The sequence below is a fragment of the Dendropsophus ebraccatus genome, chromosome 11, assembly GCF_027789765.1.
Source record: "Dendropsophus ebraccatus isolate aDenEbr1 chromosome 11, aDenEbr1.pat, whole genome shotgun sequence".
NCBI lineage: Eukaryota > Metazoa > Chordata > Amphibia > Anura > Hylidae > Dendropsophus > Dendropsophus ebraccatus.
This window is the reverse complement of record NC_091464.1, coordinates 55,840,691-55,858,690: the sequence shown is the minus strand read 5'-3', so window position 1 is coordinate 55,858,690 and position 18,000 is coordinate 55,840,691. Positions and strand designations below refer to the sequence as shown.

Sequence of the window (18,000 nt, the reverse complement as noted above, 5' to 3'; positions counted from 1 at the left end):
AGGCTCATTACAAATTACTAGTCAGACCACACTCGGAATATTGGCCTAGATTTACCAATGCTGTCAGCCCACACTCACAAAACCATGCCAAAAACACCCCAAAAAATGCAGTTTCCATCCACATTGACTTCAGTGGGGAATGTTTTAAAAAATGCATGGATTTCAGAGATAGCACTGAAAAAAGTGGAGGAAAATGCCCGAAAATCCAGCAGAATTGCATGCATATATTCAGTTTAGTTTTTGAAGTATTTGATGGTATAGATGTTTTTGTTCTATCCATATGCTTAATATCTTCTTGAAGTTCATTCCAAGTGACCAGAAATATCCGTTTTGTCAGAAATCCTAATGTGACTCAGATGTAGTGCACATGACTGATAGTACTAAGCCATAGAAATTAGTGAAGCTTATTTACTCGGCATTTAAATAATCCTTTGCTTGATTTCATAGGCTTCAAGTACTAAGATGTGATGAGTCTACACCTTCACGCTTCCAACTAGCCTTGCCAAAATGGAGTGGTTGGTAAAGTCTGTTAAGAAAGAACTTGGCATTGACCAGAATCAGCTTGCTGTCTGTGAGTCAGAGAGTTATGTGGTTGCCCTTGTGTCTCAGAAATGGCTTTTAAACCTGAAGGAGCGTAGAGCAGTTCCAGTGCAATGCCCTAAGCCCGACGGATTCAGCTGCGTGGAAATACAGACTTTTCTGCAGAGATCTGTTCACAAGTTACCAGCTGGCTGGACAAGGATAGAGATTCATGGACTGAAGAAAGAAAAGCTAGCCTATACTGTGGCTTTAGACAATGGTTTTCTACAAGGAAGTAGTGGTGATTCTGAGTCTTTGATTAGGTTTATGCATAATGTTGCTCAGCAGAACTATAAGAATATGTGGAACAAAGCTCGTCGGACTTATGTAGAACCCTATGAAAGCCTAACTAAAGTGCCAAGCATGCAGGCCCTGGACGCTCTAAGACTGTCTCTCCAAAAAGTCTACTGTTGTTCCTTCATACACACAACTAAGACAGCCACAAATGTGTCGCCCTCTAAAGAAAGTGCCAATTTTGTTGTAGGGTCATCTTGTCCGAATATTGTTCCAGCTGAGGCTCTTATAGAATCTGGTGACATGATTTTCATTATATTACCATATGTGCAGTATTCCTTGTATGATGCTGTCACATTCAGCCCAGCTAAGCTTGCAAATAGCCATGCCAAAGTTCTCTTTATTCTATATAATATCCTGCAGGCCGTGAAAGTTTGTCACCAGGCAGGCCTATCCAGTGGAGCTATATCTTTATGCAATGTAGCTGTGGATGAAAAACTTTGTAGTCAGTTAAGACCCAACTTTATTGACTATGAGACACCGATAGAAAGTGTTTTGGACAGTACCGACCATTCAGGAAACATTGCAGAGCAAGTGAAATGTAGTCGACTTTGTACCTCATGCAACAGTGAGCTGACAGAACTAGTTATTGGCTGGATTCATGGAAGAGTTAGCAACTTTGACTATCTTATGTACTTGAACAAACTGGCTGGAAGAAGAGAAGGCGATCCAAATTACCACCCAGTCTTACCATGGGTTGTTGATTTTACCACCAAAAATGGCAAATTTCGAGACCTAAAGAAATCTAAATTCCGACTTAACAAAGGGGATAAACAGCTTGAATTCACATATGAGATGACAAAGCAAGCCTTTGTTGCTGGAGGTGGGAGTTCAGACCAGTTGCATGTTCCTCATCATATCTCTGATGTACTGTCCGACATCACTTACTATGTGTATAAAGCACGGAGGACACCAAAAGCAGTGCTGTGCTATCATGTACGGTCACAGTGGGAACCAAATGAGTATCCTGCAAGCATGGAACGTATGCAGGGGTGGACACCAGATGAATGTATTCCAGAGTTTTATACAGATCCTACCATATTCAAATCCATTCATCCCGACATGCCAGACCTTGACATTCCATCCTGGTGTAGCTCCTATGAAGATTTCATCCATGTTCACCGAGTCCTTCTAGAAAGTAAGGATGTTTCTCAGGATCTTCACCATTGGATTGATCTCACATTTGGGTACAAGTTGACAGGGAAGAATGCAGTCAAAGAAAAAAATGTATGTCTTCATCTGGTGGATAATCATACTAACTTGACATGCTATGGAGTTGTACAATTATTTGATCAACCACATCCTAAGCGTCTTCTTGGCCCCGGGTATTCCCTATTTGAAGCCCCTAATATAGTCCCATCTAAAATAATTGAGATGACTGCATGTGATGATAAAACTAGTGTCAGTGGTCTGGTTCTAGAGGCCACTGCTTGTGACAGCCACTGGACAAGTGAAAAAGTGAGCTCTGTTGATGATGATCTAGAACAAGGGACAGAAGCTCTAGATGCTTTAGGTTCTACGGGAAAGAATGGTGAATCCAACACTATACCCTCCCTCCAAATAACTAGTGCTGGTAACTTTTCCAGTGAAAGTAGGCCACCACCAGTTAAGTCTAACAGACAGTATAGGGGGCTTCCTGAGGAAAATAGTGGAAAAATAATACTTCCTGAAGGTTTTAACCCTATGCAGGCTCTAGAAGAACTGGAAAAACTGGACAACTTTCTAGTTCGAGGTTTGCATAGCAGCACTCTTCCTGTGAAAGAGTCTCAAAAGAAGCTTCTGCTGAGCCTGCAAAATTTTTTTGATAGAGATATTCAGGCTCTGGGTGTGATGATAGCAGAGATTATTTTTGCACCAAAAATTCACACAATGGCACCAAAAGCGCCACTGAAGGAGCGGTATTCTCTGGTCCGTAATCTGAGCAGACATCATGTTAAAGACGTTCCGACTCCTCTTTTACAGATGCTGGAGTCCCTATTGCAGATGCATACACCAGATAAAAAGCTTTTTGGTGTTAAGAACGTTGAGGAACAAGTAAAACTTTTTGAATTTCCCCACATTTTTAAAGGTCTTCCTCCACCATGTCCCGCACAGCTCCTTAGTCCTTTTTGTTCCACCATTCCTTTCCCTAAGTATTTTCCAAACCTTCATAAGTTTATTTTAACCTATCAGTCCAGAAGAACAGAAGATGACAGCCAAGGTCGTGAACTTGTGTTCCAATTGTGGCAGCAAATTGATGGTATTCTTTGTGATATCACCCCTGAGGGGTTAGAGATCATTCTTCCTTTCATCCTTTCTTTAATGACAGAACAGAGCACGGCTGTATACGCAGCCTGGTATCTTTTTGAGCCTGTGGCCAAAGCTTTAGGGCCTAAAAATGCAAATAAATACCTGATGAAGCCGCTCATTGGTGCATATGAAAACCCTTCCTATCTCCATGGAAGATTTTACCTTTACACAGATTGCTTTGTGGCCCAGCTCATAGTACGTTTGGGCTTGCAAGCATTTCTTTCTAATCTACTCAATCATGTGCTGCAAATACTTGTTGGTGTGGAAAGTTCAGGTGATGAAGGAAAGCTCCTCTCCGGAGCTGCCGAGGATGAGGAGAGTGGTGGAGACAGCCCCGTCTCCTGTGAATTTGGTGAAAGTAGACACACGAGTGTAGATCGAAGTTCCTCATCCCATGAACTCTTAGACTATACCTCTGGAGTCAGCTTTCATGACCAGGTTTACCTGGCAGAAAACGAGGACTTTCAATCTGGTCTGTATGTCAGTGATCCTCTTCAACCCCAGGAACCAGAATCTGTCAGCCTTGGTCGGTTAAGTGACAAAAGCAGTGCAAGTGAAGTTTCTTTAGGAGATGAGAAAGCGACAGATAATGACTCCATTAGAGAAAAGGGTAGTATGAAGTCTGGAGATAGCAGCCAAGATCTAAAGCAGAGTGAGGACTCTGAAGAAGAGGAAGAGCGAGAATGTTCCCCTGGACTTTCAGAGCTAACACTATCGGTCAATACCGATACCTCTGTTGATACAGTGCTGGCTGGTGACAGTAGAGAACTCGAAGAGGATGAACCCGATTTGACTAACCAGACAGAAGAAAAAGAACAAAAGATCTTGATAGGTAAGAAAAGAGTTACTTTTGTGTCAATCTGGAAATTGTCTGGTAAATTGTGAAATGTTGATCTATGATAGGACAGTCAGAGGTGAGACAAGCACCTAGTAGTAAAACTCCATAAGTCCCTAAGGTTGCAGTTCTAAGTTGGAAAAATGTATTAGATTATTGTATTCTGGACTAAAGGAATTACACAAGAGTTATGGTAACCTGAATATAAAGTAATAGTAAACCATTCAGACTTAAAGCAGAACCCTGTACTAGGCCCATATTCATAACCAGTTTATCAAGAACAACTTGACTGCTTCTGGATAGGTTTGAATGTGTAGTAATTGTAGTATGTGTGGAGTGCAGTGAGTATAATCTAATGTACAGAAATATATAAGAACTCCTTACGCTCACTTTTCTTCTTTTGCCTGTTTACCTGTATAGCTTGATACATAAAGACAAAACTTGTTCAGAACTTATCAACTAATATTTGTTTATAAAGAATTGTCAGGCCATAACTCGCTCTGAACATAGCTACTAAGTTACTTAAATAAAGAATTAATGCGAGTGCCAGGATAAGGTGTATATTTTTTGTTTCCAGGTAACACAAGTTAGATGTATTGAACCCGCTGTCCCCTCTGATGCACCATAAGATTAAAGTGTTTATATATATATATATATATATATATATATATATATATATATATATATATTTTTTTTTTTTTTTTGCAGAAATCATTAGTCCAGGCGATTTTAACAAACTTTGTAATTGGGTTTATTAGGCAAATATGCCATTATCTGCATTCAAAAAGACTTTTTCCAGGTCCCCCCTCCCCCCCTTCCTCTCTCTCATTCACTGCTCATTATCAGGAAATCTGGACTCTTTTACATCAGTTGGGCCCTGTCTGTTCTATGGAGGGGGGAGGAGGGAGATTAGTCGGCAGCAGTGAGCAGAGAACTATGGATTACACAGCGGGAGCTATGTGAAAGCCAGTATTCAGAGGTCAAAGAGGTCAGTGCTGACTGAGGAGCTAGCCAAGTGATGTAGCTGTAAATTAACTCTTTGTTGTCCTGTTTTGGTGCCTCATCTCGCTCAACCCCTCCCCTCTCCATAAGAGAACTATGAAAACAGGGGGGAGAGCTTTAAATTGCTTTTTTATGATAAAAATTCATTTTTTTTGGCTAATAAACCCAATTGCAAGGTTTCTTAAAATCGCCTGTACTATTGATTTCTGCAAAATTTAAACGACAGTGACATTTAAGTGGTATATAGAAACAGGGCCATGGGCACCTGTCAACACGCCAGATTGAAAAATACAGTGTGCAGTGTTTTTTGATCAGGTGCAACCTAACTGGATAAAAATTATGCCAGATCACTGGCTATATGTGCATGAATTTATTCTGATACTCCTCATTATAAACGGTGAACTTTAGCACAAATAACCATTTTTTTTGCTTTATCAAGGGATGTCAGGCTTACTTCCTGCTTATTGTGTGTTTATCAGGCTGTTTGCTTGTGTTGCAGATACAGCCTGTAAAATGGTGAGGTGGCTGTCGGCCAAGTTGGGTCCTACCGTGACCTCCCGCTGCATTGCAAGGAATTTGCTGAGGTTGCTGACGTCCTGTTATGTTGGTAATTGTTTGCCTCTTGTCTTTTCGGATGGCTGTGAGACATGCTGCATGATAGATGGTCAAATAAATGCCTGCTTGTTCTAAAAGAGGAATAATCTGCTGAAGAATGTTCATGAGATATCCTAGCCTCCGAGACAGATTACATCTATTTGCAGATACATATTGATTTTGTATATGTGCAGTGAGGCTACATACTGCTGCCAAATCGATGTACCGTATTTTCTAGTGTATAAGATGACCCCCAACTTTTCCGTTTAAAATAGAGTTTGAGATATACTCGCCATATAAGACTACCCCTCTTCCAACACACACCAAATAAAAATCAATAAAAAACATCAAACAGCAGCGAGATCTGAGAGGCAGAGAAGAAGGTACAGTAATAGCGGTAGGATACAAGGGCGGGCCAGAGGGGTGATAGAGGTGTGTTTTTCTTGGCATCACCACTCTACTGTGTGTGTGTGTGTGTGTGTGTGTGTGTATATATATATATATATAATATATATATTCAAAAAATTCCAACAGCACTTCCCGATATCTTCAAAAACGTGAAATATTTATACATATATATAATTTATTTATTTTTTTCATACCCCAGACGCCTGCAGCTTGCTCTGCTCTTCATACGGCGGGCATGTGGCCAATTTTGAGCTTCCCCCACCGTATACAGCGACTGCAGATTCTCCAGTCCAGTTCTGAAGTTTCTTAGCATTTGCTCTATAAGATGAAACCTGGCGTAAAAGATGACCCCTGACTTTTGAGATTTTTCCTGGGTTAAAATGTAGTCTTATACGTAGGAAGATACAGTATGTATATATCTGTAAAAGCGCTCCATGTAACCCATCAGAGGAGCCGCTCGCAGTCCCTTGTACCTTGATGCTGTACCTGAATTCACAATCCTTTTACAATGACTGTAGGTCTAGGCATGTCTGTTTTTGCGTATATACTATAGCTTTGGTCTAAAACCTATTTTGCATCAGATGGAGAGGCAAAAGTTGGTGACCACTTTACCATATATATTGTGTGCTTTCCACAGCTTGAATATGTACAACAGGATGATTTTGCTACACACACACAGTCAGCAGCTATTGTAGTACTGCTTAGACTAGTGCATAAAAACCTTTCTGTCTTGTTTAGGTCACCAGCGACATCAGTTTTTATCTAACATAGAGGAGAATAGCCCACTAAATGTCAAGAGACCAGTGTGTGGAGATCAGGTGTCCAAACCAGTGCTGGATTGTCTGATGCACATGGCACATCTCTATGGAGAACCTTTCCTGACTTACCAGTATCTGCCTTACATCAGCTACCTGGTAAGTGTTGTTTTGCCTTTATTTATGTGCAGATTGGAGCAAGTGTAAGGCTTTGTGTATAGATTAAAGTCTGAGGCTCCGTATTTTGTCAGGAAAAGAAGTGCTGCACAGTGGAACACTAAGGGCACAATTGTAAGACAAGGCGATACGACAGGTGTCTGTGGTGGGCATCCTGTAACAGATCCAGCAATCTACTCCTGTTTCCATTATAAACCATTTTGGAATAAAGTCTCAATTGCCTTCATCTTCAGCACCCAGTTTGCTATAGGGAGACATCAGCAGGTTAGATTCTTCTAACCTGCTAATAGTTTCCCTTTAAGTTAATTCAATGGGTCAGTTCTACTACGGGCATAACAAATGTATATAGTTTATGTTGTTCATTTTTTTTTTTTTCTTTTAAAGGGGTAGTGCGGTGTTCAACATTTATTCACTAAATGACACACATTACAAAGTAATACAACTTTGAAATGTGTGTTATTTAAGTGAATGGCCCCCTTCCCCGTGTCCCCCCCCCCCACCCCAGAAGTGTGATGCAGTATACTCACACAATCTTTGTCGACCCTGGCTGCCATCTTGGGTTGAACATGTCATCTCCAGGACGCCGGCCTGACTGCTCCAGCCCTCCCTCATGCCGGCCACCCTCCAGCGCGTCATCAGCTGCTCAGCCGCGATTGGCTGAGCATAGTTATAGTAGTTATGCTCAGCCACCGCACTACCCCTTTTAAGGGGAGGCAAGTTGTCCAAAAACAGCTATTCTGCTTTTAGATTCTTTTTTATTTATAGTCTCACTAGTGTACATATGATTAATCTCTTTTATAGTACAATACAATAGGGTATTCTAGCCTCTAAAACTTATAATCTCTGATCTAAACCCTCATGATCTCCAGAATTGGGCCCTGGCTGTCCCTGCTACTTTAAGCACGCACACCATGCATTGGTGGGAGGCGAGGAGAAAGCCAGGAGATGAACATTTTTAGGGCCTAGAATACCCCTCTAAAAAGAATGTATCATCAGAAAATAACCTAATGTTAAAATCTAGTCTTTATTAGCGGTGAGCGAGTTTACAGTAGTAGTGAAGCGCTTTGCTAGAAACGGTTGGTTTGTAAGCAGTCTTCCTTTAAACTCCATGCCGCGCCGCATCAGGTTCCTAAAAAGCTTTATCTAGTCCTAAGAAAGTTCTCCTAGTTTCCCAGGTCTGGATCCAAGCTTTCCAGGGACCTGAAGCGGCACAGAGTTCAAATGCTGATGACTGCCAAACCATAGCACGTCACTTCGCTACTACTGTAAATTTGCTCATCTCTAGTCTTTAAGACGTTAAGAAGAAGCCAATATTAACAGCCAATATCAATGACAATCCTTAGTGCCAGGCGGCAGACAGAAGGAAGGAGCTCACTCTAACTTCATAGATCCATGGTCACTGTTAAAAAAGGCATCTAAATGGCTCCAAGGCCAAATTCTGAAAATCTGAGAATTCTGGTTGCTGCTGCTGCACTAAATCGCTGTCATCTGCTGGGTACAGAGGCCCACTCCATGCACATCCTCCCAGATTCCTGCTAACATATATAGTAGAAAGAGAGGAAAAGGTTTTTAAGCTCTTCAGAAACAACTGTCCATCTACTCACACCCCTAGCAAACACTTCACTTGACCAGGTGATGCTATTGGCTAACTGTATAGGATGTACTATAAGGGTATGTTCACCCTTATGGTATATCAATATAAGCGGAGCTCTCAATTGGGGAATCCCACCTGCCTTGGTGCCACACAGTATCTCTATGGGATGGCTCAGACACCTCCGCCTCTGTCACTCTCGGCTCTAAGAATTGACGTGTCCGTTCTTTGAGTGGCAGGAGCAGAGGCACGCAAGCCATCTTATAGAGACACTGAGGCAGTCGGATTCTGTGACAGAGCTCTCTTCCGCCTATATTACTTACTGTGAACATACCCTCAATGAACAGGCAACCATGTAGTAGATTGATGGCATGTGCTTTCTAAAGCAAACTGTTTGTTAGTGGCTGTCCACTCTGGCTACTACATGGACGATCCTAAATGGGGAACACCCATCTATCATGTCCATATGCCCCAACCTTACAAGAGCAAGGGGTCGCCAATAATGTATCTCCTGTTTCATTCTATTGTACAGTTTATTAGTGTAAACTTTTCCAATTTGGAAGCTACTAGTTCAGTAGCAATGTCTATTAGATGATTTTTTTAAAAGTTATTTTATAATACATTGTATAACTGGAAATAGCGTTGCCAAATGTAATCCCACAAGCCCATTTCATTACTCAGAGTGGTGTTGTCTGGACAGGATACACAGCACTTATAATTTAATGTGCTGCAGGGTTGTATTCCAGCATTTGTTAGCTGTGATAACTCAGAATATTAAAATGGTTAAGTGGTCCTATAATGTGTCATAGAGTTTATGCTTATCTGTGTGATTTCTCTTAAAGGGGTAGTCCCACCTCATCTAACATAGTTATACTTGTAGGGCTCATCAAGTTAAATATTTTTGCAAATACATTCCCTTCCATTGTTGACAGCTCGTTGTATAGGTTACTGACCACCACTCTGCTGTAAAAGCTGATACTGAGCAGGAGAGGGAGGCAAGTTTGCTAAATTAAAGTAAAAAAAAAATAAAAAAAATTTAACTTGATGATCCCTACAAGTTGAGCTGGAAATACCCATTTAAATGACTTCCTGACTTAAATGCACTTCCTCTTTGAAACCCAGATGATTTATACAGATGATTTCTAATCTTACTACCTTTTGTATAGTTGAAGTCAGTAGATATGTAATACTCAGGTTTTCCTTGGTGACATTTAGAAAATCCTGGAGCACAAAACCAGCAACAAATAGAAAAAAATCCTGTTCTATAAATTGTAGGATGGAATTTACAGTCAATTTTTTCCCCACATTTTTTCTGTTTAATTCATATGATTTTCTGTTTCTTTGTGTTCCGCGCTGTTCCTCCATAATTTACTGTGCTTTTTTCAAGGTTACTATATTGCTGTAGTAACGGACTTATTTTATTGTGCGCTGACACAGTAATGAATTGTGACTATTACAATTTAAATGGAAAAACAATATAAAGAAATCTTCTCCGTCTGTCCCAGGAGACCAGCCATGTCCCCTCCTCCTCGCTGTTATTGTCTGGCTGTAAAGATGCTCTTGAATGCTGCAGCAATGGTGTGCGGTTGCCGCACGCATTAATCTTTTCAGCCATCACCTAGGGTTTAAGGTAAAAAAAAAAAAATCTGGTGCAGACCAAGGGGAACATAATGAAGAATGTATACTTGCCTGTCCCCACGCCCCTGCAGCTCCACATCACCGATCTTGAACCACCCACTGGCCTCCTCCAGCTCCCACTCCTGCAATGTGTACTCCGCAGACTCCCCCCCCCCCCCCCCCCTCCCTCCAGTCATGATGTAGCAGGAAGCCGGAAGACAATGAAGTTCTGGCAGCTGTTGGAGTGACATGGAGCTGCGGGGGCACAGGGGCAGGTAAGTACACATACTTTATTATTTCCCCCCCACCCCCTGCGTCCACCTGATTTTTCTTCTGATTATTAGTCCTGCCGAAGTTCTTTAAGTAGCCTGAAGTTCTTTAAGTAGCCTGAAGTTCAGATGCATTTACCGGAATCTTGGGCTACTAGTGCTCTAGAATCCCCCTTTAATTATGGCAGGCACCTGGCCACCATGCTTCTTAAACCGGTATCCCAAGGTGCCAGCTGCAATGAGTAGCGAGTATGGCAGTAGTACACCATTACCACTGTATCTAAGAGCACCGACAGACAACTGGCTGCAGCAGGAACCTCCCCTCCTCTCTGCTGACTGCATGTGTATAGGACACCCACACCCTAGTTTAAAGGGGTTATCCAGGATAACAAAAAATGCAGCATAGCAAAGAGGGGTCTGTTCTATTTCTGTGTTGGCATGAAGCTGTTAAAGGGTGGTCCAGGGTGCTGTTATAGGGGGAGAGCCTGACTACACAGTGAGGCTGCTGTTATAGGGGGAGAGCCTGACTACACAGTGAGGCTGCTGTTATAGGGGGAGAGCCTGACTACACAGTGAAGCTGCTGTTATAGGGGGAGAGCCTGACTACACAGTGAGGCTGCTGTTATATGGGGAGAGCATGACTACACAGTGAGGCTGCTGTTATATGGGGAGAGCCTGACTACACAGTGAGGCTGCTGTTATAGGGGGAGAGCCTGACTACACAGTGAGGTTGCTGTTATATGGGGAGAGCCTGACTACACAGTGAGGCTGCTGTTATAGGGGGAGAGCCTGACTACACAGTGAGGCTGCTTTTGTAGGGGCAGAGCCCGACTACACAGTGAGGTTGCTGTTGTAGGGGAAGAGCCTGACTACACAGTGAGGCTGCTGTTATAGGGGGAGAGCCTGACTACATAGCAAGGCTGCTGTAATAGGGTGAGCTTCTCACTACATAGTGATGCTGCTGTTATAGACTGTACAGTCAGAATACAGATTAAGGGAATGGTTGAGACTAAATGGTTGGTATAGGGATTGGTTTGGAAAGTTATAATTTACTCTCTACTTTTATTGGATACATTTAGGTGGCCCCCAGCAGTGGGTGCAGACTGAACAGCCGCAAAGAAGCTGGGCTCCTTGCTGCCGTGACCCTTACTCAGAAGATCATCATCTACCTTTCTGACACCACCCTCATGGATATTTTGCCCAAAATCAACCAAGATGTTCTCTTACCAGTGTTGAGTTTTCTGACCTCCACCACTGTTGGGTAATGAATATGTCAACCAAAACCTATATCTTTTATGGCAGTAAAATGGATTATTTGCTTTAAAGCATAATAAAATTGGTTTCAGCTCTATGTAAGGGTGTGTTTACACAGATTTATCTGGCAGATTTTTGAAGCCAAAGCCACAATTGAATTTGAGGAGCAATCTGGCTTTCCTTTATGACCTGTTCTCTGTTTAGAGTCTGTTCCTGGCTTTGGCTTAAAAAAAAAAAATCTGTCTTATAAATCTGTGTGTAAACGCACCCTAAAACTATGTGAGGGAATGAGGGTATGTTTCCACCTATTATATATGCTGCCTGGAAAATCTGCAGCATTTATTGATAGCTTCTCAAAAATTGCAGTTATGGTCTATTGAATGGTTACTTTTGAAAACTAAGGCCAAGACAACATTTATCAAGTTGTGATAGGCACCAGTTAGCTGTAATTTACCAAACAATGTTAGCGGTACACTGCGCCCTTGGAGGTGACAGATTTGCCCTGCTTACTGTCAGCAAAGGCCAGTTTTTCTCTTATATTTTTGATAAATCCAGCTCACTGTCCAAAATCTATTCATCTTTTTGCTCCAGTTTTGGTGTGGAGTGTTTAGTTTTATAAAGCCATATTGTACATGCAACAAAATCCACAGGAGACCGAGGCCCACCTGTTCCATCTCTGGGCCATTTGCGGCTACCGGCATAACTCCAATTGACATTAATGAGTGTTGCGAACTACTTCATTTTCGTAACAACAGAGTAACAGTGAATAACAGTCCTATCAGCGGTCCATGGTTATCAGTCTCAAGATAGGTGCGTGTCCCAGAGGTAGGACCTATTTCCTATCAAACATTTATAGCATATATGGGAATACCCCTTAGGCCTAATTCATGTTATCTTCACTATGTGATTGCGCTGTTGCAAGAATGCCATTAATAAATGTTGTTTATTTTTGTTTAGAAATTGTGGCTGCCCCTGTAGTTCTTCCATCATACTGTATACATCCTTCTCCCCCTGCAGTAAGCTACCGCTATACTGTATACATCCCTCTCTGAAGGTAGTCCCCATACTGTACATCCTCCCCCCTTTATTGTTGTTCCCTCATACTGTATACCTCCCCATCTGCAGGTACTCCCCATACTGTATACCTCCCCCTCTGCAGGTAGTCCCCATGCTGTATACATCCCCCTCTGCAGGTAGTCCCTATACTGTATACATCCCCCTCTGCAGGTAGTCCCTATACTGTATACATCCCCCTCTGCAGGTAGTCCCCATGCTGTACACATCCCCCTCTGCAGGTAGTCCCCATGCTGTATACATACCCCTCTGCAGGTAGTCCCCATGCTGTATACATCCCCCTCTGCAGGTAGTCCCCATGCTGTATACATACCCCTCTGCAGGTAGTCCCCATGCTGTATACATACCCCTCTGCAGGTAGTCTCCATACTGTATACATCCCCCTTGTAGTCCCCATACTGGATACCTCCCTCCCCCTCTAGTTGCCCACGTACTCTCTATCCCCCCATAGTAAATGTCCCCTACTGTGTGTCCTCTTACCCCTCCTGCCTGCCCTGCAGCTTGTGTTGGGCAGATGGGTGCGGGGCATAACAAGTCTGGCACTGATTGGCTGATGCTCAGCTCCCTAAGTGGGATCTGGTCAGCTGACTGTAACTAGGGCTTATTTTTAGATTGGGGCTTGTATTATAAGCTTACTCCAAAACATCTGTAAATAACGCTAGGTCTTATTTTCGGGGAAGATCTTATTTTCAGAGAAACCCTTCGACAATTGCTAATGTCCCAAGATAATGTATTTTGCCTCTCCAGTTAGTGGTTTTAATGCTATGGCTGATTAGAGTACAATTCACAAGAAATGGAAAAACTATATATAGCTTTCTGTTTGTGAAATGGTTCATGGTGCTTAGTGACACATTTACCCACAGCCTACAAGAATAGAGGAAGTTCACACACAGCAATATGTGTTCTTCCCTGTGCATTGTCTGAAAGGTAACCAGATGATGGACTTGTAAGAGCCAAAGCCCAGGCTTACTGCAGTGTGAACACCGCTGGTGGTGAAAGATTCCTCCTCACTTTTCCATGTGGTTGATAGTCATTGTGCATTTCTCAGAATTCTCTATGATAAATGTTCTAAAGAAATTCCGCGTAATCTCTATTAAGTACAATATAACTTTGCGGATCTGTTCCCTGCCTAATATGATGAAGGGCATTTGCAAAATGAAAAGTGCATTTATATTATCATGGAAATGCTACTTCCCTTTTACATTAAACATTCAGTAAAGCGACCTCTCGTATAGATACTTGTTAGAACACTTTAATATGAATTATTTCCATAAAAGTCAAGTTCTATAGAACTGTGTCTGTCTACTGTGCTTTATAGTGCAGCTTTTTGTTCTCACATTAGTTGCTGTGTATAAGCACAAGGTTACCAGGACATTGGCATGTCTTAGACATGTCTTATGTTTAAAGTGACCGTGTCCATTTTTCAGGTCAACACTTCTTTCAAATCACTTTGCATAAATTGATGTTACAAATGGATTTTAAAATTATTTCTTATTAGAAAAATGGGTGTAATGCCTCATTCTCCACTTATCAACTGTCCATAAAAGTCTACAGTAAGTGGAGGAGCAGTCATGAAAAGAGAGAGAGACACTGCTCTAGTAATTGTGATACCTCACCCCACTGCTTGGTGCACAGCTTATATATTTCTTAGTGATCTATATATCTGTCCTCCATGCTGCTGCCTTCTTTGTGGATGTGCTGTAGAGACGTACGGGACCCACCATTGAGGCTGTGCTCTATCCACTAGCTTAAGAACTGTTAAAAATTAGAGATTGAGCATGCGGAGCATGCAGTCTGATGGAGAATGCCATATACAAGTTATATAATAACTAAAAATGGTGCTACTCTCCATTACACACAGCTTCGTGAAAAGTCATCTCCATGCTGCTGCCACTTCTGAGGTTGTGCTATAATGATATAGGGGAGCAGGACCCCATTTTCTGTATGTAGCTGCTGTGATGACTTTAACCCAATAACTCAGGAGTAACTTAGCCTGTAGAGAGTAAAAAATAGCAAATACAAATTATATAATGGCCAGAAATAGTGCTACTCCTCATATATGCACAGGGTAGCTTTCTGTGAGGTTACCTCCATGCTGCTGCTGCTTTGAAGGATGTGCTATATTAATATCACACGGGGCACTGACACTTTTACATGGGGTGATACCTGCCTCATTTAGTTTCAAGGGGTACTCCAGTGTTGTATGTAAAAAATAATAAAGATGCTATTCTTGCCTCTTGACCCAGTGACGTCTTCATTACCCCCACTGAACAATGTCGCCGTCACTTCTGAGAAGAGCTCCTTTTGACAGTGGGGCTGTACCGTCTCAGTCTGTGTTTTCCAATGAACCTTAGGAAAGCAGAAAGTCCTCTGACAGATTTATCCTACTCTGAGTAGCAACTAGAGAAATTTTTCTGAAGACTATTTAGAAAGTTACCACATTCTGCATACAGGAAACAGCCCAACAATGAAAATCAGTGCAAAGCTGGCCATAGCCTTTAGGCATTTATTATAAGTAAACTAAACATACAGAATGTAACATGTTGCACGTATGAGGCTAGTAATGTGAGCAAGAGGCCTCAACACAGGCCAAGATGGTTTATTATGCATGTGATTCCCTTATATAAGCAGTGCTATAATAATTTCACCGTCTTGTACAAATATTGGTAGAGAATAAAGCTTTGATCAGTAGCAGATACTCCGCTACAATTGCCTTTTTAGTTTTCTCTATATCGATACTGTGCATACAGAGCTGTCTCTCTCTTATCCTGAAGGTCAGGCTGGTTTCATTTAGAAACATTGTGTGCTGTATTTGCAGTGTCAATAATATAATAATTTTAATGGGGAATGTACATAGTAACATGGCATAAAATGCTGGAAGGAGACCGTATTTGTATAGCTTTCTCTCTTATCGTCTATCTACGCTTTCATTGATTTTTATCAGCTGTAGCTTTTGCCAGTTGTCAAGGTTAATTCCATGCAGAATGTACAAGTCTATGGAGAGGTTACACAGGAGAATGACTATTTGTAAAGGTAGAACAACATGGGCAACACTTCTGCAGTGACATTACTGTCCTGGCAACAATCAATCAGGTGCACCGTTCTGCAGTTTTGTTAAAAAAAAAAAAAAAAGCTATCATGTGCAGCTTTCATAAAAATATGAAACTTGCTGTGTTAGGCTATGTTTAGACCTCGTAAGAGACCGGCCGTTCTGTGACCTGGCCGGGTCACGGAACGGCCGGTCTCGGAAAAGATCATCCCAGCCGATACTGCAATATCGGCCAGATGATCTTTCCTGCCGCATAGTTCTGATGTGGGCGCATCCGTGCGCGCCCACATCAGAACTCCCCACTGCACAATATAGAGTGAGCGGCTGGAGACGCTTGCTCCATAGTGTGCACTGACAGGGTTTTCTGCGGCCGCTGTTCAATGAATAGCAGCTGCAGAAAACTGACATGTCAGTTGTTTGCGGCACCGCTAGGGATCCCGTCCGGAGCATATACTATGTGTCTACGCTCTGGCCAGGATCCCATAGACGGCAAGGTAATGTATATTTTCGTACTAATCACTGAAGTTGTTGCAATGTGCAACAACGGCCGTGGTTTTATGAAAATATACGTTGTGTGAACATAGCCTTACAATGTAATTGTAGACACGTGTCATGAATATACGTAATTTGAGACTCGAAACTAAGCAGCAGCACAGGTAACTAGACAAAGATGATAAAGTGCACGCCTCACCAAACCAGACCCAGGTGTGTATTAAATCCAAAAGGATCAGCAGAAGACAGCACTTGAAATCAATGCAGTGCTTCTTCACCGGTGAATAAACACTCCATTGATTTCAAGCGCTATCTTCTGCTGCTCTTTTTCGTCCTATAAGACTATGACCTAGATTGTGCAATAAAGGAGATTAGTGTTGTTGGACCTTAATCTGTACTAAAGTCGTTTCCCTTACAGGTTTCCCAGTGGTCCCCAAGCTCGGGTAGCTCTTTGCGTAAAATGTAGCAGCCTCATCTCCCTCATCTGCCTCAGGATTGGAAGAGAAATGGTCCAGCAACATCTGGGTGATGCTCTCCAAATCTTCTTCAGTAACTTTACTGTACTGCAAGACATCCATAAACAGGTATACCTCAGAAATGTTACCGTCCCCATTGAAATCATTGTGCTCTACATTGCTTTCTATGGATAAATGAGGTTCTTTATAGCAAGGGGTCTTGTCACAATTGACATGCTGTTTAGTCTGCCAGCAGCAGGTTCTAAAGCGGTAGCAATATAGATGGCTATGTTGTGGTAAAAGACTTATGCATACTAGTTATGGGCTTAAAGGGGTTGTCTAGCAAAAAACTTTTTCTTTCAGATCAACTGGTGTCAGAAAGTTATATAGATTTGTAATTTACTTCTATTGAAAAATCTCAAGTCTTTCCGTACCTATCAGCTACTCAGTGTCATGCAGGAAATGTTGTTTTATTTTCAGTCTGACACAGTGCTCTCTGCTGACATCTCTGACTGAGACAGAAACTTTTTTTTTTCATGGGGATTCATAGAAAACCTAGACAGAGTTCCTGTCTCGGCCAGAGATGTCAGCAGAGAGCACTGTGTCAGACTGAAAATAAAACAACATTTCCTGCATGACATTGAGTAGCTGATAGGTACGGAAAGACTTGAGATTTTTCAATAGAAGTAATTTACAACTCTATATAACTTTCTGACACCAGTTGATTTGAAAGAAAATAAAATTTGTTGGACAACCCCTTTAAGAATCCAGTGGGTGGTCCTAATCAGTGACTGATAGCCTTCCCTTTATATGTTTACTTACAGAAAGAACTGTTAGCCACAAAGTAGGACTGCCCACCAGACTCCTAAGCTGGTGTAGCAGCCCTACTCTAATGTCTGAGGAATATAGATCCCAAAGGGAGCGAGGCCTGTTGTGTTGGAGCTGTAATCTATAATAAGGCACTGTGCAGTCATTTCTCATTGCTAGTTACACTGTAAATGGCTCATACTCGTGCACTTTTTACTTATAGAGGAATAAGGAGATCTTATAACCACAAGAACATTCAGCAGTTTTGAATATTTTTGCAGAAAGATGGTGATGGACAGTCATGGACTGCTGCAGTGCCAAGGCTGTGTCTTGTTTTAGCTGTGATACATCTGAGAGGGGTCGTCCCTGATCAAGGCCACATCTCCTCTGCATCAGTCTCCTTTCACTAAACTGTTCCTTTGTTACACACACAATTCCAGTCACAGACATATTGTTCCC

The 18,000-nt window shown here is 42.0% G+C and overlaps 1 protein-coding gene across 4 annotated transcripts in view; it reads left to right on the top strand.

Moving 5' to 3' along the window:
* Positions 1-18,000, top strand: part of WDR81 (WD repeat domain 81) — a 37,916-nt gene that overhangs the window by 5,597 nt on the left and 14,319 nt on the right. For 3 of the 4 annotated variants that reach the window (XM_069944834.1, XM_069944833.1, XM_069944835.1), the window contains exons 2-6: positions 448-3,994; positions 5,499-5,606; positions 6,740-6,915; positions 11,490-11,671; positions 16,698-16,863. In XM_069944834.1, coding sequence (XP_069800935.1) covers positions 508-3,994; positions 5,499-5,606; positions 6,740-6,915; positions 11,490-11,671; positions 16,698-16,863 — 4,119 coding nt within the window. In that variant the 5' untranslated portion in view covers positions 448-507. The remainder of the gene's footprint in view (positions 1-447; positions 3,995-5,498; positions 5,607-6,739; positions 6,916-11,489; positions 11,672-16,697; positions 16,864-18,000) is intronic. The other variant, XM_069944836.1, reaches the window with a different exon arrangement.